Consider the following 24,539-nt stretch of genomic DNA (forward strand, 5'->3'; position numbering starts at 1 on the left):
AAAGTTACCATCTGCAGCGCCGCTTATTCAAGTTGCCCCAACCCGAGGACAACAGCGGGGGGGGGGGCGGTTGGAGGGGGAAGGGGAGAGTACAGGGGCCTCCAACAGCCGCGCTGACTCAACGTTTCGGTGCTTCTCACGTTATATTCTGTGCTTCTCACTTTATTTTTTGCTTTTTTTGTTGCGCGTTGGGGGTTTGATGTTTCTCTCTGAACGGTTTCCATGGTTTTCTTCGTTTCCTGGCAGCCCGCGGGGAGGACGAACACCGCGTACGTACTTTAATAAACGCGATCTGAATCATCAAGACTGGAAGAGCCAGACGGCAGGCGGTGTCTTTGCCCATCGCTGGCTGACACCACCGCTGGTTGGACCCTCGTACCTGAGCAATCCCTCGCGCTCTCTTTCTCTGGCGAGGTCCTCGGGGACGGGCGGGGAGAAGCGACATCGGAACAGCAACTCTGCTCTCGCTGTCACAGGAGTGACCTCCCTCCCCCTCTGGTGAGACAGTAAGTGTTGGTTTGTGCACTGTAGTAATGACAGACTCTGGAACTTTGGTGGGGGGGGGGGGGGGTCAATGCAATTTGCTGCTGCTCTGGCAAAAGGGGGGGGGGCTTCTTGTCTTTGATCTTTCTATCGTTCATTCTGTGGCTTTTTTTTACTTTGTGGGTGTCTGTGAAGAGGAAGAATTTCAGGCTCTGTATTGGATATCAAAATCAAATCAAACCGAGATTAATTATCATCCAGGCCAGACTTCAAGATGGCGGCGCGACGCAGCGTGCAGCAGCCACTCCGGGATGAATATCTGTCATCTGTCAAGTAGGAAGCCGTGCACAATCCTGACTTGATGGAGACGGACGTGAGAAGCACGGAGGAACATCTGGTGAAACTTTGGACATGCCCGTTTCGCTGCCACTGCTACTGTGCGATCGAGAAATCTCCGGAGAGGAAGGCCCCGAATCCTCGGCTTTGCCTGTCGCTTGGCGGCCGGGGCCGGGGTCGAAGTGCTCGGCAGAGATGGCGCTCGGTGTCGGAGGCTCGAAGTTTTCGGACAGACTCGGAGTTGGCTGTGGTCGGGGCTCCCAGAGGCTGCATCGGGAAGCTGCGGCGCTGGAGGTTCACGGCAGGAAGAGTTTTCCTTCCTTCTACCGTCTGCGTGAGATGACGGGCTGTCGGGGACTTCGAGACTTTCATTTACCGTGCCCACGGTCTGCCCTTTATCAGATTACGTATTACTTTGCACTGTAGAAACTATGTGTTATAATTATGTAGTCTTTGTCAGTTAGCCTTTTATCAATTATGGTATTGTCTGCACTGTTGAAACTGTATGTTAACTCTAACTATATGTAACTATGTGGTTTTGTGTAGGTCTTGTAGCTTTAGTTTTGTCTGGTGGGTTTGGAGCTCCTTTCCGGGGAACGCGCTAAGATGGTAGCGCGATATCGATACGCAGCAGCCTCTCCAGACTCTGGATTGGGGATTACCAAACGTTATGTGGTTTTTCTTGTGTGGTCTGTTTTGTGCTTTTTCAGGATATCATTCTCATTTTTTAACTGCATTGTATTTGTGGTTTATAAATAACAATAAACTGAATTTGAATGTGAATCGGACATGGATACAGTCGAATGGGACAGGTGCAAAAACATACATTCAAAATTGTTAGAGTAAAAAAAAACACACATACACAAATCGTTACACAAGAAAACGCACGTATAGTCCAAGTCCCTGAGCGAGATGCAAATTGATGGTACAACTCCTAGCCTGTCCTTCTGCCAGACAAACACTAGAGGGCAGCACTGATGGGAGAAGCCAGCCCCCCCCCCCCCCCCCCCTAACACTGCCTCCGGGTTTTGTCTCAGCTGGACTGCAAGCCCGCAGTTTGGGGCCGAGACCTCGCCACAACTGAGGCCACGCGGCTGCCTCGCCGCCCGTCTCACCACCGAACGGGGTAAACAGGCCTGTGGCTTTTATTACATCCAACAGGGCCTTGCGATCGCAAGAGAGACATCCAAGACAGGGTCACACTTATTAAACCTTTGACAATAAACCTGATTATTAGATTATTTTAGACTTTTTTTTAAAAACACAAATTACTGCTCATTATAGAGTCATCAATGAGTTAGAAATTCAAAGAGAACCATAGAACATTACAGCACAGAAACAGGCCTTTCAGCCCTTCCTGGCTGTGCCGAACCATTTTTCTGCCTAGTCCCACTGAGCTGCACCTGGGCCATATCCCTCCATACCCCTCTCATCCACGTACCTGTCCAAGTTTTTCTTAAATGTTAAAAGTGAGCCCACATTTACCAGCTCATTCCACGCTCCCACCACTCTCTGTGTGAAGAAGCCCCCCACCAATGTTCCCTTTAAACTTTTCCCCCTTCACCCTTAACCCATGTCCTCTGGTTTTTTTCTCCCCTGGCCTCAGTGGAAAAAGCCTGCTTGCATTCACTCTATCTATACCCATCATAATTTTATACACCTCTATCAAATCTCCCCTCATTCTCCTATGCTCCGGGGAATAAAGTCCTAACCTATTCAACCTTTCTCTGTAACTCAGTTTCTCAAGTCCCGGCAACATCCTTGTAAACCACCTCTGCACTCTTTCAACCTTATTAATATCCTTCCTGTAAATTGGTGACCAAAAATTAGTTGCTTATAAACTCCAGTTCATTGTCGGAGAGGGTTTCAGTGCTGGTACGGTGGAGTTAGTTACTCGCCACTCGTGGGAGCTGTCTATGTTGCAGTTGAAGGGAGTGTACTGTGTACGAAGGAGATGCCACCAGTAGAGAGAGCAGTCAAACGGGCACGCAGTCAGAGTAGTTACGTAGGCACGCACACACACACACACACGTTGCCCCCGTCTGACGCAGGCCGATCGGAGTCCGGCCGCGACCGCCAGCCCGCAGCTTTTAATGCGGCACAGCGACCACCCAACCCGGACGCATCCCGGCTCAGCACGGGGCCGCGAGAAACCGCAGAGAGCCCTGTCCACGGCTTGGCACGTCGAGGCAATCAGCCGCCCCCTCCCTCCCCCAACGGACTCGAACGGCCCAATTCTGCTCCTATATCTTATGATTTTAATTGCATCCTCTCTGACTTTCTACCGTCGGGCAGGAGACTCCGATGCATAAAGACAAGAACGGTCAGGATGGGAAACAGTTTCTTCCCTCAGGCCGTCAGGCTTCTGAACCCCTGCCACATCGCATTCGAAGTGTCACCGGCTAATCTGTTCCGTACCTGACAATATTTAGTTTATGCACTTCAGTTTGTCTATTGATGAGTAATTCATGTAAAGATATTATCCTTACTTTCATCAGTTACTGTGCATTGAGAGTACTACTGTGCCTTACACCCTGGTTCAAAGAAACATCATCTCGTTTGACGGTATACGTGTATATAGTTAAATGACAATAGACTTGACTTGATGAACACCCTTTCCTTTCCTCCGGAGGATGCAAAGCGTCAGATCGCTTGACCGGCCTGGAAACAGACCATCGAGATGTTGATCATTGGCCCCGACAGTAGCAGAACCACGTTTGAAAGAAGGAGACAGCGTTGTGAACCGTCTGGAGGATGTCGCTCTCGGTCGCGTTGGACGCTGGCGCCATCTTTATCTAGAATAAGGTGAAAGGACGGGAAGCTCTTTCTGCACTATTTATGTTTTAAAGGTACATTCTTATTGTAATGTATAGTTATTTTATGTACTGCCAGAAACAAAAAAAAAGAAAATCACGTTATATGTCTGTGACGGTAAACGAGATTCGGACTCGCGGCACATTTCCCTGCGCGGATGCTGCTGGCTCGTTGAGTCCCTCCAACAAACCGTGGGTGGCTCCAGTTTCCAGCGTTTGCCTTCCCCCGCGTCGGCAGCCAGTTCTGTCTGGGATCTGCCCGGTGGCCTCCGCCCGCAGGAACTTTGCCTCATCCCAAATGTTCGCACCCTTCCTTTCCAGGCAGCGCACCCTGTGTTTCCGGCCAGCCCAGCCCAGTGGGAACGTCAGCCCCGACACATCCGCGCTGTCAAACCCCGCCGGTACTCCGTGCTTGTCAAAAATGCCACCTCTCGGATTTCTAATGGACTTATATATGCAGGGTGGCGCGCGGCCAAGTGGTTAAGGTGCCGGACTAGCGATCTGAAGCTCGTGAGTTCGAGCCCCAGCCGAGGCAGCGTGTTGTGTCCAAGGCACACTTAACCACACACTGCTCCAGTCCACCCAGCTGAAAATGGGTACTGTCAAAATGCTGGGGGTTACCCTCACGATAGACAGGCGTCCTATCTGGGGGGAGTCTCGTACTCTCAGTCGCTTCACGCCACGGAAACCTGCACAAGCACCAGAAACTGATGAACCTATAAGGCTCGGGACAGACTTTAACTTTTTAACTTATACTCAGGCATCTTCCCAAAATGTTGACTATCTAATCAGGAGGGGGAGGAGCTAAAAATGGCACCAGAGGGTGACTTCTCCCAGTCCGTCGGCAAAACAGTTTTCAATCTTCTCTTTAATGTCTCTCCTTTTCGAGGTGGCCAGGGTCCTGTCGGAGTCCGTGAGCTACAGCTGCACTCAAACTGCGGTTCGGCACGGCGGCGGGTTCCCGCTCGCCGAGCGGCCTGGCGCTTTTGACATCTCCAGCAGCGGCCGGGAAGACGGGCGCCTCCGGGGCGCGGCCCCGTGGAAGTACCGATTCCACGTCGGTGCCGCGGACTGAAGCGTCGCGGGAGGCTGCGAGCTGCAGTCAAAATAAGCAGCGGTCTGTAGGTCCCTCGCTCGCTGTGGCGGGGGCGGTACCTCACTCTCCCTCGTTGGGGAGAACAGTGGATTTTCTATGCACTTTACCTCGGGGGGTCACCAACCATTTTAGCACCACGGACCGGTTTAATATTGACAATATTCTTGTGGACTGGCCAACTGGGGGTGGTGGGGGTGTTAATCACGATCGGACTATAGGTGATGAGTCAACTATAAGTCACTTATAAGCGGCTAATACACTCAATTTCGTTTCTAAAAGGGTTTATCTAACGAATTTAATATTAAACACACAGCCCATATTTTCCCCGCATGAATATAGTGAAGTCAATTATAACACACTGATAAGTCAATAGCATCATAACATTTTAAGTAATGCTTGGATATTAAACACACAGCGCTTATTTTCCCCATATGAACATATAAAATCATGACAACACACCAGTGAGAGGACAAGGTAAGGACCGGAGGTCCCCGTACCGAGGCTGCGGCGGTCGCAGTCTGGAGAGAGCAGCTGACGAAAGTTTGGCTCGAGCTGCTCTGCTACTTGCGGAACCCCGAGCCCGAATTAGGTCGTCTGTGAATATTTTAGCCCCGGGTTCCCCGCGCACACGGGCCAGTAGCAACGGTGCTTCCCGCCGGCCGGTGACCCGAGGCCAACCGGCGATCCCCCGGCGCGAGGGCGTCACTGCGCTTCGGCGACTGGTGACCTCGCGTGTGTTCAAGTTCAACAGTGGGCGTGACAGGGAGTGAGGAAAGGTGCAGCTGACTCGTATCGTTCCATATCGGCCCGGTACCGGTCCGCGGCCCGTTGGTTGGGGACCACTGCACTACCTCATGGTCTCTTTGGGGTTTGAGCTATTTCTTGCGTGGGGGTGGTGGGAGGGGGTGATGCTCTTCCCCGAGGGGTAGGTTGATGCTTTTGCCACCTGTGTGTGGGAGGACGATCTAATGTTTTCCGCTCATTCATTCAGCGGGGGCTTTTCTTGTTTCGTGGACATAGAAACATAGAAAATAGGTGCAGGAGTAGGCCATTCGGTCCGTCAAGCCTGCACCGCCATTCAGTATGATCATGGCTGATCATCGAACCCAGAACCCTGTACCTGCTTTCTCTCCATCCCCCCTGATCCCTTTAGCCACTAGGGCCATATCTAACTCCCTCTTAAATACAGCCAATGAACCGGCCTCAACTGTTTCCTGTAGCAGAGAATTCCACAGATTCACCACTCTCTGTGTGAAGAAGTTTTCCCTCATCTTGGTCCTAAAAGGCTTCCCCTTTAACCTTAAACTGTGACCCCTCGTTCTGGACTTCCCCAACATCGGGAACAATCTTCCTGCATCTAGTCTGTCCAATCTCTTTAGAATTTTATATGTTTCAATAAGATCCCCACTCAATCTTCTAAATTCCAGTGAGTATAAGCCTAGTCGATCCAGTCTTTCTTCATATGAAAGTCCTGCCATCCCAGGAATCAATCTGGTGAACCTTCTCTGTACTCCCTCTATGGCAAGAATGTCTTTCCTCTGATTAGGGGACCAAAACTGCACACAATACTCCAGGAGAGCATCCTGTCCGGTGGCAGCGTGGCCTCGTGTGGGAACGCCAAAGCCCAATGTTACCTACGTGGCTTCTGACACAAAAACAAACTTACAAACATTAGCGAAAGTAGCTAAACACAATTATAAAGCACAATTATAACTACATAAAATGTCTAATGTGAACTACCGTCAACTCGATCTCTCTCTCCCTCCTGCTGAGGCCACATTAGTTTTGTAGAAACAGGACAGACCACCTTCACTTCTGGAGGCCAAGTCTTTACGTATATTTAACACCACGAGAGATAGGAGCAGAATTAGGCCATTTGGCCCATCGAGTCTGCTCTGTCATTTCATCATGGCCGGTCCGTTTTTCCTCTCAGCTTTAGTCCCCTGTCTTCTCCCTGTATCCCTTCATGGCCTGACCAATCAACCTCTGCCTTAAATATCCCAAAGGACACAGCTGCCTGTGGTGAAGAACTCCACAGATTCACCACCCTCTGGCTTAAGAAATCCCTCTTCATATGCCTTCTAAATTGACGCCCCACTATTCTGAGGCTGTGTCCTCTGGACCTAGACTCTCCCACCATCACAAACATCCTCCTTTCCACATCCACTCTATCAAGGCCTTTCACCATTCAATCGGTTTCACTATATATATATATATATATGCGTGTGTGTGTGTGTGTGTGTGTGTATATATATATATATATATATATATACGTATATGTGTGTGTGCGTGTATATACACACACACACACACACACACACACAAACACACGTACAGAGAACGTACACTGAGTGTTCTCCATCAAACGAGAGAGCGGAAAATCCTCAGTAACGGTAGTGGGTACTAACCAGACCATCCCAAACAATACACAGATCCACAAGGAGCACTGCCTCAAGAAAGCAAAATCCATCATCAAGGAAACCACCCGCCAACCCCCAACCATCCAGGACCACCCCCCACCCCGCACCATCCAGGACCCCCCACCATCCGGACCACGCTCTCTACTCGCTGCTGACATCGGGAAGGAGGTACAGGAGCCTCAGGTCCCACACCACCAGCTTCAGGGACAGTTATCACCCCTCAAACATCAGGTCCCACACCACCAGGTTCAGGGACAGTTATCACCCCTCAACCGTCAGGTCCCACACCACCAGGTTCAGGGACAGTTATCACCCCTCAACCATCAGGTCCCACACCACCAGGTTCAGGGACAGTTATCACCCCTCAACCATCATGTCCCACACCACCAGGTTCAGGAACAGTTATCACTCCTCAACCATCAGGGTCCCTCACCGCCAGGTTCAGGATCAGTTATCACCCCTCAACCATCAGGTCCCACACCACCAGGTTCAGGGACAGTTATCACCCATCAACCATCAGGTCCCACGTCACCAGGTTCAGGGACAGTTATCACGCCTCAACCATCAGGTCCCACACCACCAGGTTCAGGGACAGTTATCAACTCTCGACCGTCAGGTCCCACACCACCAGGTTCAGGGACAGTTATGACCCCTCAACCATCAGGTCCCACACCACCAGGTTCAAGGACAGTTATCACCCCTCAGCCATCAGGTCCCACACCACCAGGTTCAGGGACAGTTCTCACCCCTCGACCATCAGGTCCCACACCACCAGGTTCAGGGACAGTTATCAACCCTCAACCATCAGGTCCCGCACCACCAGGTTCAGGGACAGTTATCACCCCTCAACCATCAGGTCCCACGTCACCAGGTTCAGGGACAGTTATCACCCATCAACCATCAGGTCCCAGTAACCAGGTTCAGGGACAGTTATCACCCCACAACCATCAGGTCCCTCACCGCCAGGTTCAGGGACAGTTATCACCCATCAACCATCAGGTCCCACGTCACCAGGTTCAGGGACAGTTATCACTCCTCAACCATCAGGTCCCACGTCACCAGGTTCAGGGACAGTTATCACCCCTCAACCATCAGGTCCCACACCACCAGGTTCAGGGACAGTTATCAACTCTCGACCGTCAGGTCCCACACCACCAGGTTCAGGGACAGTTATGACCCCTCAACCATCAGGTCCCACACCACCAGGTTCAAGGACAGTTATCACCCCTCAGCCATCAGGTCTCACACCACCAGGTTCAGGGACAGTTCTCACCCCTCGACCATCAGGTCCCACACCAACAGGTTCAGGGACAGTTATCACACCTCGACCATCAGGTCCCACACCACCAGGTTCAGGGACAGTTATGACCCCTCGACCATCAGGTCCCGCACCACCAGGTTCAGGGACAGTTATCTCCCCTCAACCATCAGGTCCCACACCACCAGATTCAGGGACAGTTATCACCCCTCAACCATCAGGTCCCACACCACCAGGTTCAGGGACAGTTATCAACTCTCGACCGTCAGGTCCCACACCACCAGGTTCAGGGACAGTTATGACCCCTCAACCATCAGGTCCCACGTCACCAGGTTCAGGGACAGTTATCAACCCTCAACCATCAGGTCCCACGTCACCAGGTTCAGGAACAGTTATCAACCCTCGACCGAGAGGTCCCACACCACCAGGTTCAGGGACAGTTATCACCCCTCAATCATCAGGTCCCACACCACCAGGTTCAGGGACAGTTATCACCCCTCAACCATCAGGTCCCACACCACCAGGTTCAGGGACAGTTATCACTCCTCAACCATCAGGTCCCACACCACCAGGTTCAAGGACAGTTATCACCCCTCAGCCATCAGGTCCCACACCACCAGGTTCAGGGACAGTTCTCACCCCTCGACCATCAGGTCCCACACCACCAGGTTCAGGGACAGCTATCAACCCTCAACCATCAGGTCCCACGTCACCAGGTTCAGGGACAGTTATCACCCATCAACCATCAGGTCCCACGTCACCAGGTTCAGGGACAGTTATCACCCCTCAACCATCAGGTCCCACACCACCAGGTTATCAACCCTCAACCATCAGGTCCCGCACCACCAGGTTCAGGGACAGTTATCACCCCTCAACCATCAGGTCCCACACCACCAGATTCAGGGACAGTTATCACCCATCAACCATCAGGTCCCACGTCACCAGGTTCAGGGACAGTTATCACCCATCAACCATCAGGTCCCACGTCACCAGGTTCAGGGACAGTTATCACCCCTCAACCATCAGGTCCCTCACCGCCAGGTTCAGGGACAGTTATCACCCTTCAACCATCAGGTCCCACACCACCAGGTTCAGGGACAGTTATCACCCCTCAACCATCAGGTCCCACACCACCAGGTTCAGGGACAGTTATCACCCCTCAACCGTCAGGTCCCACACCACCAGGTTCAGGGACAGTTATCACCCCTCAACCATCAGGTCCCACACCACCAGGTTCAGGGACAGTTATCAACCCTCGACTGTCAGGTCCCACACCACCAGGTTCAGGGACAGTTATCACCCCTCAACCATCAGGTCCCACACCACCAGGTTCAGGGACAGTTATCACCCCTCGAGCATCAGGTCCCACACCACCAGGTTCAGGGACAGTTATCACCCCTCAACCATCATGCTCCTGAACCAGTGGTGGTAACTTCCCTCACTTCAACTCTGAACTGACTCCGTGACCTATGGACTCACTTTCAAGGACTCTGCACCGCATTTTCTCAGTACTACTTACCAATTGTTATTTTTTCCTCGTGTCTGAGCACAGTTTGCCCTCTAACCATTGGCAGCGTGTCAGTCTTTGTCTGTGTGCAGTTTTCCACTGACTCTATTGCATTTCCTTGTTCCACCGTGAATGCCCACGAGGAAGTGGATCTCAGCTGACATAAACACTACGTCCTTTGATAATAAATTTGCTCTGAACTTCTCAATGTTCCAAACACTCAACAGCCTGTATTAATTGTACAAATCAGCCCTTACTCAGGAGCTGGGGGAGTTATGGAATGTCCCCAGAGCAAGTTATTTTTAAACAGATGTACGGTGGGGGAGCATTCTGACCAGTGGCATTGGCACCTGGTGGGGGGGGGGGCTCCAATGTACAGGATCGGAAAGTTCCGCCTAGGTTTGTGAGCCCATCTCCCCTCCGTCATGGGCACAGCCCTCCCCTCCACTGAGGATAGCTCCGAAGGGCAGTCCATCATTAAGGACCCCCTCCCCACCCGTCACCCTCTTCTCATTGCTACCGTCAGGGGGGAGGCACAGAAGCCTGAAGACAAACACTCAATGTTAGGAACAGCTTCTTCCCTTCCGCCACTGATTTCCAAGCAGTCCACAAACTCCCGGACACGCGATCTTAGCCAAACGGCTGATTACGGGGTGAAGGCAGGAGAATGGGTGCTGTGAGCAGGATGGGATAGTAGAACACTTGATGGGCAGAATGGCCCAATACCACTTCTATATCTTATGAACAATATCTCAGTATTCCTCTTCAGCATAGTTATACATTCTCTGTAAGTTACAGTAACTTTATGTTTTGCACTGTCCTACTGATCCTACGGGGGGGGGGGGGGGGGGGGGGGGCAGCACCCTGTTGCACTCCTCGCTCGGTCGGTTGCTCTGCCCAGACTGTGACCACCGTGGCGGGCGGGGGTGCTACTGCACAGGATCGAAAGAAACTGCAGAGAGTTGTAAACTTAGCTCCACCGCAGGCACTAGCCTCCTTAGTGTCCCGGACATCTTCATGGAGCTGTGCCTCGGTCAGGAAAACGACCCCTCCCTCAATGTCGCAAAAACAAAGGAGCCGGTTGTGGATTGCAGGAGGGATGGAGACAGGCTAACCCCGACTGATGTCAATGGATCTGGGGTTGAGAGGGAAAACAGGACCTCACGTGGTCTGTACACAAAAGGCTGTGTGGTGAAAAATGCACAACAGCGCCTCTTTCACCTCAGACAGTTGAAGAAGTTTGGTGTGGGCCACCAAACCCCAAGAACTTTCTCCAGGGGAACGATTGAGAGCATCCTGACTGGCTGCATCACTGCCTGGTACGGGAACCGTACCTCCCTCAATCGCAGGACTCTGCAGAGAGGGGTGCAGACAGCCCAGCGCATCTGTGGATGTGAACTTCCTACTTTTCAGGGCATTTACAAAGAGGGGTGTGTGAAAAGGGCCCGAAGGATCATTGGGGACCCGAGTCACCCCAACCACAAACTTCCAGCTGCCACCATCCGGGAAACGGTACCGCAGCATAAAAGCCGGGACCAACAGGCTCCGGGACAGCTTCTCCCACCAGGCCGTCAGACTGATGCACTCACGCTGATTTGAGTTACACTGACTGTTCTATTTATTATAAATTACTGTGATTATACATGGCACGTTTAGATGGAGGTGTAACATAAAGATTTTCACTTCTCATGTATGTGAAGGATGCAAGAAATAAAGTCAATTTAATTCAATTCAAGAAGGTGGTGCCCGTCATTAAGGATCCCCGTCACCGTATTCTCATTGCTGCCATCAGGGAGGAGGTACAGGAGCCTGAAGACACACAATCAGCGATTCAGGAACAGCTTCTTCCCCTCTGCCATCAGGGTGGAGGTACAGGAGCCTGAAGACACACACTCAGCGATTCAGGAACAGCTTCTTCCCCTCTGCCATCAGGGTGGAGGTACAGGAGCCTGAAGACACACACTCAGCGATTCAGGAACAGCTTCTTCCCCTCTGCCATCAGGGAGGAGGTACAGGAGCCTGAAGACACACACTCAGCAATTCAGGAACAGCTTCTTCCCCTCTGCCATCAGGGAGGAGGTACAGGAGCCTGAAGACACCCACTCAGCGATTCAGGAACAGCTTCTTCCCCTCTGCCATCAGGGAGGAGGTACAGGAGCCTGAAGACACACACTCAACGATTCAGGAACAGCTTCTTCCCCTCTGCCATCAGGGAGGGGGTACAGGAGCCTGAAGACACATACTCAGCGATTCAATAACAGCTTCTTCCCCTCTGCCATCAGGGAGGAGGTACAGGAGCCTGAAGACACATACTCAGCGATTCAATAACAGCTTCTTCCCCTCTGCCATCAGGGAGGAGGTACAGGAGCCTGAAGACACACACTCAATGATTCAGGAACAGCTTCTTCCCCTCTGCCATCCGATTTCTGAGTGGACATTGAATCCATGGACGCTAGCTAACCGCTTTTTTATTGCAGAGTGAGTGTGTGTGAGTGTGTGTGTGAGTGAGTGAGTGTGAGTGAGTGAGTGTGAGTGAGTGTGTGTGTGAGTGTGAGTGTGTGTTAAATTAAATAAATATATACATAGTACATTATAATCTACATATATTTTTAAATATATAATTTAACCTTATGTATATTTAATGTAATTTCCATATTTTCTCTATCATGCTGTGTTGCATTGTCCTGCTACTGCAAAGTTAACAAATTTCACGTGTACCCGACTTTGACGATGAACCCAATCCCGATTTGACACTTGCACTCAAAGGCTGATGCACGTTTTGCTTCCTCATTGGCTTGTTGAACCCCAAGGCGAGTTCTCAGCGATCAGGGCCGTGTCAAGGCTACAGGGATTAGTGTTCCGTCCCCTCCTCTGGCACTGTCTGTCTGAGGTCTACTAATTCTCTCCGTGTTCCCTCCCACACCCCAGCAACACAAGCCACTGTACATTTTCCCCTGACGGGAGTATATAAAGTTCTGAGGGGCAGAAGTCGGGTGAATGGACACAGTCATTTCCCCAAGGAGCATAAAGTAGTTATTATTAATAATAATAACTGACATTGATCTGGAAAGTTAACAAAGTAAAATAAGAACTGAAATGACAATTTTCAGGGAACGTTATGTACATTTGAATGTGTTTAGATTAACACTACCTCGGACAAAAGGAGGAAGAGGAATTCTAGACTTTAAAAATCTGCACAACAACAGTCAGATAAAACTTTTACAGATAAGCTTGTGTAACACTCTTTAATATTTCACTGCTGGGGCTAATGAAATGGCCCCTCTGTAATGTTCCACTGCTAATGAAATGGCCCCTCTGTAATGTTCCACTGCTAATGAAATGGCCCCTCTGTAATGTTCCACTGCTAATGAAATGGCCCCTCTGTAATGTTCCACTGCTAATGAAATGGCCCCTCTGTAATGTTCCACTGCTAATGTAATAGCCTCTCTGTAATGTTTTACTGCTAATGTAATGGCCTCTCTGTAAGGTTCCACTGCTAATGTAATGGCCCCTCTGTAATGTTTCACTGCTAATGTAATGGCCTCTCTGTAATGCTTCACTGCTGAGTTAATGGTTTCTCTGTGGCAGCAATGTTTGGGTTATGACTAGATATAATGGGGCATCTTAGTCAATGAGTGGGATGTTGTTCTTTCTTGTGTGTCTGGGAGCAGGGATTTTCGCGGTCTTTTGTCAGGGAGCGATGAAGAGAGTGGACGCGAACGGAGGGAGTGGACTCAGGAGCGAGGGTCCGAGGGTCAGCTGCGCTTGGAGGAGGTCGACAGAAACAAATGGACAACACTGTGAGCTCCAAATGGGACCTTTTCTATTTTTTTTGTTTCTCTATTAACCCTATAGTCAGATTAAGAATTACAAAGCTCAATCGTTCAATCGCATATTGTGTACCATTTGTTATCTTGGGGTAATGATTTGAAACAGGGGACACATCACACAGCATCCACACAAACGAGATTTCTTAAATTTGGCCGGGACAGGGGCCATCATCCCCTAGATTAAGTTTGGCCGGGCCAGGGGCCATCATCCCCTAGATTAAGTTTGGCCGGGCCAGGGTCCATCATCCCCTAGATTAAGTTTGGCCAAGACAGGGGCCATCATCCCCTAGATTAAGTTTGGCCGGGCCAGGGTCCATCATCCCCTAGATTAAGTTTGGCCGGGCCAGGGTCCATCATCCCCTAGATTAAGTTTGGCCGGGCCAGGGTCCATCATCCCCTAGATTAAGTTTGGCCAAGACAGGGGCCATCATCCCCTAGATTAAGTTTGGCCGGGCCAGGGTCCATCATCCCCTAGATTAAGTTTGGCCAAGACAGGGGCCATCATCCCCTAGATTAAGTTTGGCCGGGCCAGGGTCCATCATCCCCTAGATTAAGTTTGGCCAAGACAGGGGCCATCATCCCCTAGATTAAGTTTGGCCGGGCCAGGGTCCATCATCCCCTAGATTAAGTTTGGCCAAGACAGGGGCCATCATCCCCTAGATTAAGTTTGGCCGGGCCAGGGTCCATCATCCCCTAGATTAAGTTTGGCCAAGACAGGGGCCATCATCCCCTAGATTAAGTTTGGCCGGGCCAGGGTCCATCATCCCCTAGATTAAGTTTGGCCGGGCCAGGGTCCATCATCCCCTAGATTAAGTTTGGCCGGGCCAGGGTCCATCATCCCCTAGATTAAGTTTGGCCGGGCCAGGGTCCATCATCCCCTAGATTAAGTTTGGCCGGGCCAGGGTCCATCATCCCCTAGATTAAGTTTGGCCGGGCCAGGGTCCATCATCCCCTAGATTAAGTTTGGCCGGGCCAGGGTCCATCATCCCCTAGATTAAGTTTGGCCGGGCCAGGGTCCATCATCCCCTAGATTAAGTTTGGCCAAGACAGGGGCCATCATCCCCTAGATTAAGTTTGGCCGGGCCAGGGTCCATCATCCCCTAGATTAAGTTTGGCCGGGCCAGGGTCCATCATCCCCTAGATTAAGTTTGGCCGGGCCAGGGTCCATCATCCCCTAGATTAAGTTTGGCCGGGCCAGGGTCCATCATCCCCTAGATTAAGTTTGGCCGGGCCAGGGTCCATCATCCCCTAGATTAAGTTTGGCCGGGCCAGGGTCCATCATCCCCTAGATTAAGTTTGGCCGGGCCAGGGTCCATCATCCCCTAGATTAAGTTTGGCCGGGCCAGGGTCCATCATCCCCTAGATTAAGTTTGGCCGGGCCAGGGTCCATCATCCCCTAGATTAAGTTTGGCCGGGCCAGGGTCCATCATCCCCTAGATTAAGTTTGGCCGGGCCAGGGTCCATCATCCCCTAGATTAAGTTTGGCCGGGCCAGGGTCCATCATCCCCTAGATTAAGTTTGGCCGGGCCAGGGTCCATCATCCCCTAGATTAAGTTTGGCCGGGCCAGGGTCCATCATCCCCTAGATTAAGTTTGGCCGGGCCAGGGTCCATCATCCCCTAGATTAAGTTTGGCCGGGCCAGGGTCCATCATCCCCTAGATTAAGTTTGGCCGGGCCAGGGTCCATCATCCCCTAGATTAAGCTGCTAGCCAAAACGAGGGTCACAACTGTAGCAATGAAAACAGGGTCCAGCACTCCGCGTCAGCATATGCAATTCTGCTAAGTACACACCACTTAAAGGCAAGAAAAACGAAGACATTATCACTATTGAAGAAAAATTTGACCAAAGGAAGAGCACGACCCTCCATGGAAGACATCCCCGCGATCCGAGCAGACCAGTTGTCGACAAGGAAGCGTGGAACGCCTGGAGACCTCCTCCCAGAAACGGGAGGGTCCCTGGTGGCAACGCAGGACCAGGTGGTTATCACACAAAAAAGAGATTATCAGAAATACATAACAAACGACCGACAAATTCAAGACGATAAATGTCGAAAATGCCGAGAAAATCCAGGCACAGTTCAACTCATCACGGGATCCCCTAGCAGTTTAACTCAATCTGATTACTCACGTAGGCACTATCAAGTCGCAAGCGTCATTCACCAAAATCTTGCTTGAAAATACAATCTCATTGAAGACAAGCTTGATCCAGTTTTAGAGAGCCAAAAATTATATTACGACCGGTCCATTATTACAGATCGAACAACCGTCTGGACATAATAACACAGGATCAAGAACAACTTCCTTAATAGATAAAGCCGTTCCAAAGACACATAACTTACAGAAATCAATAAGGTAAAAACACCAGAAATATGTGTTAGAGACGAAGTTGGTAATGGGAAAAAGTTCCCCTACATATTAAATGCTCCCAATGGCGTGTGCCTCAAACAGTCTCTGACAAGCAAATCCATCTCCCGGCCTTCACGTGTGGCTTAGCTATGAAGCCCGGCGGAACCGTTTCTACTGGCAGGAGAAGGGGCAAAAGCGGGTTACTGGCGCCTTAAGACCAGTCGCTCTGTGCGGGCGGGGCACGTCGGGTGTGGCTGGCGGCTCATCCGGGAGAGGGGAAAACTCTGATCTCAAACTTCCGCTCTACCCGCTCGCGGTGGGGGGGTGGGAGGCTTCGGGAGCGAACCCAGAGGGGAAGATCCGGAGCTGGGAGTCCCTGAGGCAGTCCTACACTGAGTTCAACGCTGATCGGCAACTCCCGGAGCCAAACTGTATCGGTCTCTGCCGTTCCTTTGGGTTCATCGGATGTGTGGAGAGAGGGGAGTTTGCTACCAGTCATGTGTTTCTAGACAGCTAGGATACAATATCCACGGTCAACTCTCACCTATCATCCCAAAAGTTTCCACACTAAAGCATTAAACTATTAGGGCTACCCAACAGTAGTTGTACAAATCTCTGGAAACCTACAATCCCATACACCACTACAAGTTCCTAGCCATTGAGAAATGAGCGTGCTTGCTTATGCCTATACCTCTGACTTATTTTAATAATTAAAATAACTTATTTATAGAAGACTTTTCACACCAACGATGTAGCTCAAAATGCAGTAGTGCAGCAGTTAGCACAACGCTTGGGGCCCGGCAACCTGGGTTCAATTCCTGCCCCTGCCTGTAAGGAGTTTGTACATTGTCCCCGTGACCGCGTGGGTTTCCTCCGGGTGCTCCGGCTTCCTCCCAACAGTCCGAAGACATAATGTCTGACAGGTTAATTGCTCGTTCAAATTGTCCCGCGATTAGGCCAAGATTAAATCGGGGAAGTTTGCTGGGCCCGGCCGGAAAGGGCTGGAGAGATCTACAGGTGTGCGCCGTTTAACGTCCGTTCGGAAAACGTCTGTGGTCCCGATCGGAGAACGTAGTGACGTAACCAACCAAAAAGTGTTTACGCAAAAGTTTAAAAAATTAAAATGTTTAATAAAAATAAAACTTTAAAAATAAAAAAGTATCGTGTTTGTATGTATAATAGCATACAGTATGCAGTTTTAGTGTAAGTTCTTGGCTATTTAAGTCAATGCCAGTACATTACAGTACAGCAATACTCAATATAGGTTCGCGAAGTATACAATACGGCGTTCACACAATATCCAAATCGCATAACGTCGTGTTCCGCGGCACGTATCGACGACGTTAACATAGAAAACAGAATAGTACAGCACAGTACAGGCCCTTCGGCCCACAATGCTGTGCCGACCCTTAAACTCTGCCTCCCATATATAGGCGACACGTACCTGTATTCTGCTCTGAAGCTCAATACATTTTAAAAAGTGCCTTATTAAGGGATAAAGTGCAAACGTGAAAATAAAATTACCTTGAAAGACATAAAGATGCCAGTTAAAATCAAGGTTAAATAAACAGGTTTTGAGCTCACGTTTCAGCTGCGTCCGCATCCCTTGCAGCTTCAGATATTGAATTCCTCAGTTCAAGAAAGCTGGCTTGCCAGTTATCATTTGAGGGAGATTGTTTTAAGGTGAGAAGGGAAAATTTTAAAGGGCAGCTGAGGGGTGACTTTTGCCCCGTAGAGGTCTGTGTGCCTATGGAAATGCAGCGGGCGGGTAAGATTACAAACTTAATAAGACATTTAGACAGGTGCAGGGATGGGAAGGGTTTAGAGCAGGGGGTTCCCAAACTTGTTACTTCAATGCCATGGACCCCAGTTTGGGAATCCCTGGTTTAGAGGCACGTAGGTGGGACACAAGCAGATGGGGAAGGCAGCCGAGGAGTTGGGTCGAAAGATCTATTTTGTGTTTCACGTTTGCAGAACATACAAGAACATCTGGGTCTCTGTTGACAACGTGGGAAAACGCCCACAAGACGCCACTTCAGGTCCACCTGCTCATTGATGCAAACATCTAATCAGCCAATCACGTGGCTGCATCTCAATGCAGGAAAGCATGCTGACACGGTCAAGAGGTTCAGTTGTTGTGCAGACCAAACATCGGGGAGAGGAAGAAATGTGACTTTGATTGTCGGTGCCAGATGGGGTGGTTTGAGTATCTCAGAAACTGCTGATCTCCTGGGATTTTCACGCACAACGGTCTCTAGAGTTTACAGAGAATGGCTGAGAAATAGAAATCTTTTGGCGAGTGGCAGTTCGGTGGGCGAAAGGTCTTGGTAACGAGAGGTGGGTGGGGTGGGGGGGGGGGGGAGGTCAGAGGAGACTGGCCAGACTAGCTGAAGCAGACAGAAAGATGACAGTAACTCAGTGACCAGGCGGAACGACAGAGGTGTGCAGAAGACCACCTCACAGGTCGAACTTTTCAGTGGACGGGCTACAACAGCAGAAGACCACGGACATACACTCAGTAGCCACAGGACGTACCAAATAAAAGTAGCCCCCGCCCACCCCACCCCCGGAGTCCCAGTTCCCCATCAAGTTCAGGCTCAGAAACAACAAGCGCTCCTCATACATCAAATCTTTCATGGATTCATATACAGCACAGAAAAAGGCCCTTCGGCCCATCTCACCCATGCTGACCGAGGTTCCCGTCTCATCCGAGCCGCTCCCACAACCCTCTTTTGCCCCCTATCCTGTCAAACCTGTCCAATCCATGCACATGTTGGAAGTGTCTTACCCACGTCCTCCGGTAGCTTGCTCCATAGTACGCATCACCCCCCCACCCCCCCCCCCACACACACACACACACACACACACACACACACACAAAGAAATTGCCCCTCAGGCAAGAGCCTCAGGACTCACACCACCAGGTTCAGGAACAGTTACCACCCCTCAACCATCAGGTATAAGGTACAAGAGCCTCAGGACTCTCACCACCTGGTTCAGGAACAGTTACCACCCCTCAACCATCGGGAAGGAGGCACAGGAGCCTCAGGACTCACATCACCAGGTTCAGAAACAGTTACCACCCCTCAACCATCGGGAAGGAGGTACAGGAGCCTCAGGACTCGCACCACCAGGTTCAGGAACAGTTACCACCCCTCAACCATCAGGTAGAAGGTACAGGAGCCTCAGGACTCACACCACCAGGTTCAGAAACAGTTACCACCCCTCAACCATCAGGAAGGAGGTACAGGAGCCTCAGGACTCACACCACCAGGTTCAGGAACAGTTACCACCCCTCAACCATCAGGTATAAGGTACAAGAGCCTCAGGACTCGCACCACCAGGTTCAGGAACAGTTACCACCCCTCAACCATCAGGTATAAGGTACAAGAGCCTCAGGACTCGCACCACCTGGTTCAGGAACAGTTACCACCCCTCAACCATCAGGAAGGAGGTACAGGAGCCTCAGGAATCGCACCACCAGGTTCAGGAACAGTTACCATCCCTCAACCATCAGGAAGGAGGTACAAGAGCCTCAGGACTCACATCACCAGGTTCAGAAACAGTTACCACCCCTCAACCATCGGGAAGGAGGTACAGGAGCCTCAGGACTCGCACCACCAGGTTCAGGAACAGTTACCACCCCTCAACCATCAGGTAGAAGGTACAGGAGCCTCAGGACTCGCACCACCAGGTTCAGAAACAGTTACCACCCCTCAACCATCAGGTATAAGGTACAAGAGCCTCAGGACTCGCACCACCAGGTTCAGGAACAGTTACCACCCCTCAACCATCAGGTATAAGGTACAGGAGCCTCAGGACTCGCACCACCAGGTTCAGAAACAGTTACCACCCCTCAACCATCTGGAAGGAGGTACAGGAGCCTCAGGACTCGCACCACCAGGTTCAGGAACAGTTACTACCCCTCAACCATCAGGTAGAAGGTACAGGAGCCTCAGGACTCGCACCACCAGGTTCAGGAACAGTTACCACCCCTCAACCATCAGGAAGGAGGTACAGGAGCCTCAGGACTCACACCACCAGGTCCAGGAACAGTTACTACCCCTCAACCATCTGGCTCTTGAGACGTTCCCACAACCAATGATCTCACTTTAAGGACTCTTTATCTCATGTTCTCATTATTTGTTGCTATTTATTTATATTTGCATTTTAGAATCAGGTTTAATATCACCAGAATGCGTCATGAAATGAAACTTTGCCACAGCAGTACAATGATAATAGAGAGAAAAAAACTGAATTACAGTAAGATATACTGTGTAAGCATACACACATATGTGAAATAGTTAAATGAGTAATGCAAAAACAGATATAAAAAGCAGTGAGGTGGTGTTCATGGGTTCAGTGTCCGTTCAGAAATCGGATGGCGGAGGGGAAGAAGCTGTTCCTGAATCGTTGAGTGTGTGCCTTCAGGCTCCTGTACCTCCTCCCTGATGGCAGAGGGGAAGAAGCTGTTCCTGAATCGTTGAGTGTGTGTCTTCAGGCTCCTGTACCTCCTCCCTGATGGCAGAGGGGAAGAAGCTGTACCTGAATCATTGAGTGTGTGCCTTCAGGCTCCTGTACCTCCTCCCTGATGGCAGAGGGGAAGAAGCTGTACCTGAATCATTGAGTGTGTGTCTTCAGGCTCCTGTACCTCCTCCCTGATGGCAGAGGGGAAGAAGCTGTTCGTGAATCGTTGAGTGTGTGTCTTCAGGCTCCTGCACCTCCTCCCTGATGGCAGAGGGGAAGAAGCTGTTCCTGAATCACTGAGTGTGTGTCTTCAGGCTCCTGTACCTCCTCCCTGATGGCAGAGGGGCAGAAGCTGTTCCTGAATCGTTGAGTGTGTGTCTTCAGGCTCCTGTACCTCCTCCCTGATGGCAGAGGGGAAGAAGCTGTTCCTGAATCGCTGAGTGTGTGTCTTCAGGCTCCTGTACCTCCTCCCTGATGGCAGAGGGGAAGAAGCTGTTCCTGAATTGTTGAGTGTGTGTCTTCAGGCTCCTGTACCTCCTCCCTGATGGCAGAGGGGCAGAAGCTGTTCCTGAATCGCTGAGTGTGTGCCCTCAGGCTCCTGTACCTCCTCCCTGATGGCAGAGGGGAAGAAGCTGTTCCTGAATCGCTGAGTGTGTGTCTTCAGGCTCCTGTACCTCCTCCCTGATGGCAGAGGGGAAGAAGCTGTTCCTGAATTGTTGAGTGTGTGTCTTCAGGCTCCTGTACCTCCTCCCTGATGGCAGAGGGGAAGAAGCTGTTCCTGAATCGCTGAGTGGGTGTCTTCAGGCTCCTGTACCTCCTCCCTGATGGCGGAGGGGAAGAAGCTGTTCCTGAATCGCTGAGTGGGTGTCTTCAGGCTCCTGTACCTCCTCCCTGATGGCAGAGGGGAAGAGGCTGTTCCTGAATCGCTGAGTGGGTGTCTTCAGGCTCCTGTACCTCCTCCCTGATGGCAGAGGGGAAGAAGCTGTTCCTGAATCGCTGAGTGGGTGTCTTCAGGCTCCTGTACCTCCTCCCTAATGGCAGAGGGGAAGAAGCTGTTCCTGAATCGCTGAGTGTGTGTCTTCAGGCTCCTGTACCCCCTCCCTGATGGTAGCAATGAGAAGAGGGCAGGTCCTGCAGAATCTGTTGTCTTCTGCACACTGGTTGATCTTTCATTGATTTCTGTTATTTGTTAAGTAGGGATCCGTGCACAATCCTGATTTGATGGAGGCAGACGTGAGAGCGCGGAGGAACATCTGTAATGCCCGCTTCGCGGCCACTGCTACCGTGCGGTCCGGAATCTCCGGAGGAGAAGGCCTCCGAGACCTCGGCTTTGCTCGTTTCGGCTGCCGGGACGAGGTCGAAGGCGCTCGGCAGAGGCTGGTGCTGGGGAGGCTGTATCGGAGGGGCTGGTCAGAGGCTCGAAGTTTTCGGATGGACTCAGAGTCTGCTGTCGTCAGGTGCTTCCGAGGCGTCAGTTGTCGGTGCTTGGAAGTTTATGGCAGGGAGAGTTTTCCCGTTTTGCTGCCTGATATCGGGAACTATCGGAGTCGATCGGGACTTGAGACTTTTTTAAAAACCGTGCCTATGGTCTGCTTTTATCAAATTATGGTGTTTCTTTGCACTGCTGTAACTATATGCTATAATTATGTGGTTTTGTCAGTGTTAGTCTTTGGTTTGTACTGTTTGTTTTGTGATATCATACTGGAGGAACATTGTATCATTTCTTAATGCATGCAGTTCTGAATGACAACAAACGAGGACTGAGAGTCCTCATAATCTAATCTACAGTTTCTATTCTATAGATTTGCTGAGGATGTTCAGGGTTCTATGTGGTGACGTATGTGCACTCCGATAATAAAGTTTACTTTGAACTTTTAAACCCACCCCCTCTCGCCCCCGCGTGTATTCATCCCGTGTCGGCCCCTCATGGCTTTCTAAACCTCTAGACGGTCACCCCTCAGTCTCCTACACTCCAATAGATAAGGCACAGCCTCGGGCCCTCACATCCTGACAGTATCTGCGTAAGTCTTCCTTGACCTCGTTCTAGACTTGTTGACGATGCCAACGCTCTGCTGAGGGCCCCCGGGGCCCTTCCTCGGATGCAGGGCCCATAATTGCCGAGGAGGTTCCGACGGCGGACCGGAGATGAAGCAGGTCACCGAAGTTCGAGGGGCGGACTGCGGGCTGGCTGCGAAACCGGCCGGTCTGCAGGGGCCACTGCGCTGGATCGTGAAAAAGCTCCAGAAAGTCGTAAATCTCGGCCAGCTCCATCATGGACACCAGCGCCCCCACCATCGGGGATATCCCTTTCCCTTTCCTTTTCGAGGTTCTTTCAAAGACCTGAAGTTACATGCTGACTTCGGTTCTTTGCGGGAACCGGACCCGCCCTCGCGACCGGCCGCTTTTCGATACGCCGAGGACGCGGCCCAGGAGATGATCGCGCCCTTCAGGGTGCCGGATTTTCGAGGCCCTGGGAGCGTGCAGACGTGTCATGGGAGACTGGAAGCAGGGAGGTGGCTGCTGGCTGTGTGCCCGGAGATGCAGGGCTGGGAATAAGCACATGGCAGATTCTTAACACTGTAAATCAGCCAGTTGTGTGTTATGTCTGCCCTCTCGCTGTGTCACTAGACACCTCTTTTTCCCTTATTAGGGAGAGAGCCTGTGGTATGTCGAATTACCGGGTGAACGGGTAGTCTTCGCGATACTGCGTCTGTGTATCTGTGATACGCTTTGCTGCACGCTTCAGTACCCCGTGGAGAATTCAGATGTTTGTTTTTGCTGGGGGGGGGGTGAGTCGGTGCTTGCCTCTGCTTGTGCATGGGCGGGGGGGACTGGGGTGGGGCTTTGGGGTTCTGACATTCACCTGTCATTCATTTTTCGGGGCCACTCCTCTGTTTTCATGGATGTTTGCGAAGAAGAAGATTTTCACGAAGTATATGGTATACATTTCTCTGAGATCAAATGTACTTATTGAAACCTGTCTTAAAAAGGCGGTGCTTCAGAAAGGCAGCGTCCATCAATAAGGACCCCCACCACCCAGGACGTGCCCTCTTCTCATGGCTACCATCAGGGAGGAGGTACAGGAGCCTGAAGACACACACTCAACAATTCAGGAACAGCTTCTTCCCCTCTGCCATCAGGGAGGTGGTACAGGAGCCTGAAGACACACACTCAGCGATTCAGGGACAGATTACTCCCCTCTGCCATCAGGGAGGAGGTACAGGAGCCTGAAGAGACAAACTCAGTGATTCAGGAACAGCTTCTTCCCCTCTGCCATCAGGGAGGGGGTACAGGAGCCTGAAGACACACACTCAGCGATTCAGGAACAGCTTCTTCCCCTCTGCCATCAGGGAGGAGGTACAGGAGCCTGAAGACACACACTCAACGATTCAGGAACAGCTTCTTCCCCTCTGCCATCAGGGAGGAGGTACAGGAGCCTGAAGACACACACTCAGTGATTCAGGAACAGCTTCTTCCCCTCCGCCATCAGGGAGGAGGTACAGGAGCCTGAAGACACACACTCAGCGATTCAGGGACAGATTACTCCCCTCTGCCATCTGGCTTCTGAGCAGACAATGAACCCGCCTCACTCAACTCTGAGCTGCCATCGGTTCACTGTGGCAGCTGCTTATTTGGGACAACAAAAGCTAAATTGAGAAAGTAGCCAGGATGCCCTGCATTTATTTGGGACGCAGTGCCTCTTAATTGGGACAAGAGGCTGTTGCCAAATAGTTTCTAACTAACTTCTTTAAGATTATTTCAGATTATGAGGGGGACGTAGATAGGCTTTTTTCCATCGAGAGTAGGGAAGATTCAAACAAGGGGACATGAGCTGAGAGTTAATGGGCAAAAGTTTAGGGGTAGCACGAGGGGGAATTTCTTTACTCAGAGATGGCCTGTTTCCGTGCTGTCATTGTTATATAGTAAACATCAAATGCATGCACTTGCGTGGCTATTAAACATTACACCATGCACAAAGTGAA

General features: G+C 51.0%; 2 protein-coding genes across 2 annotated transcripts in view; one reads left to right on the top strand and one right to left on the bottom strand.

The window, feature by feature from the left end:
• Nucleotides 1-24,539, bottom strand: part of rela (v-rel avian reticuloendotheliosis viral oncogene homolog A) — a 99,078-nt gene that overhangs the window by 64,011 nt on the left and 10,528 nt on the right. The window lies entirely within an intron of this gene.
• LOC132383620 (uncharacterized) lies at nt 758-10,287 on the top strand. The gene is made up of 5 exons (XM_059954815.1): nt 758-816; nt 1,857-1,992; nt 4,522-4,689; nt 7,828-8,162; nt 8,259-10,287. The coding sequence occupies exons 1-5, from the start codon at nt 758-760 to the stop codon at nt 9,862-9,864; spliced, it is 2,304 nt and encodes a 767-aa protein (XP_059810798.1). The 3' UTR covers nt 9,865-10,287.

This window comes from Hypanus sabinus, chromosome 31, assembly GCF_030144855.1.
Source record: "Hypanus sabinus isolate sHypSab1 chromosome 31, sHypSab1.hap1, whole genome shotgun sequence".
NCBI classification, from domain to species: domain Eukaryota; kingdom Metazoa; phylum Chordata; class Chondrichthyes; order Myliobatiformes; family Dasyatidae; genus Hypanus; species Hypanus sabinus.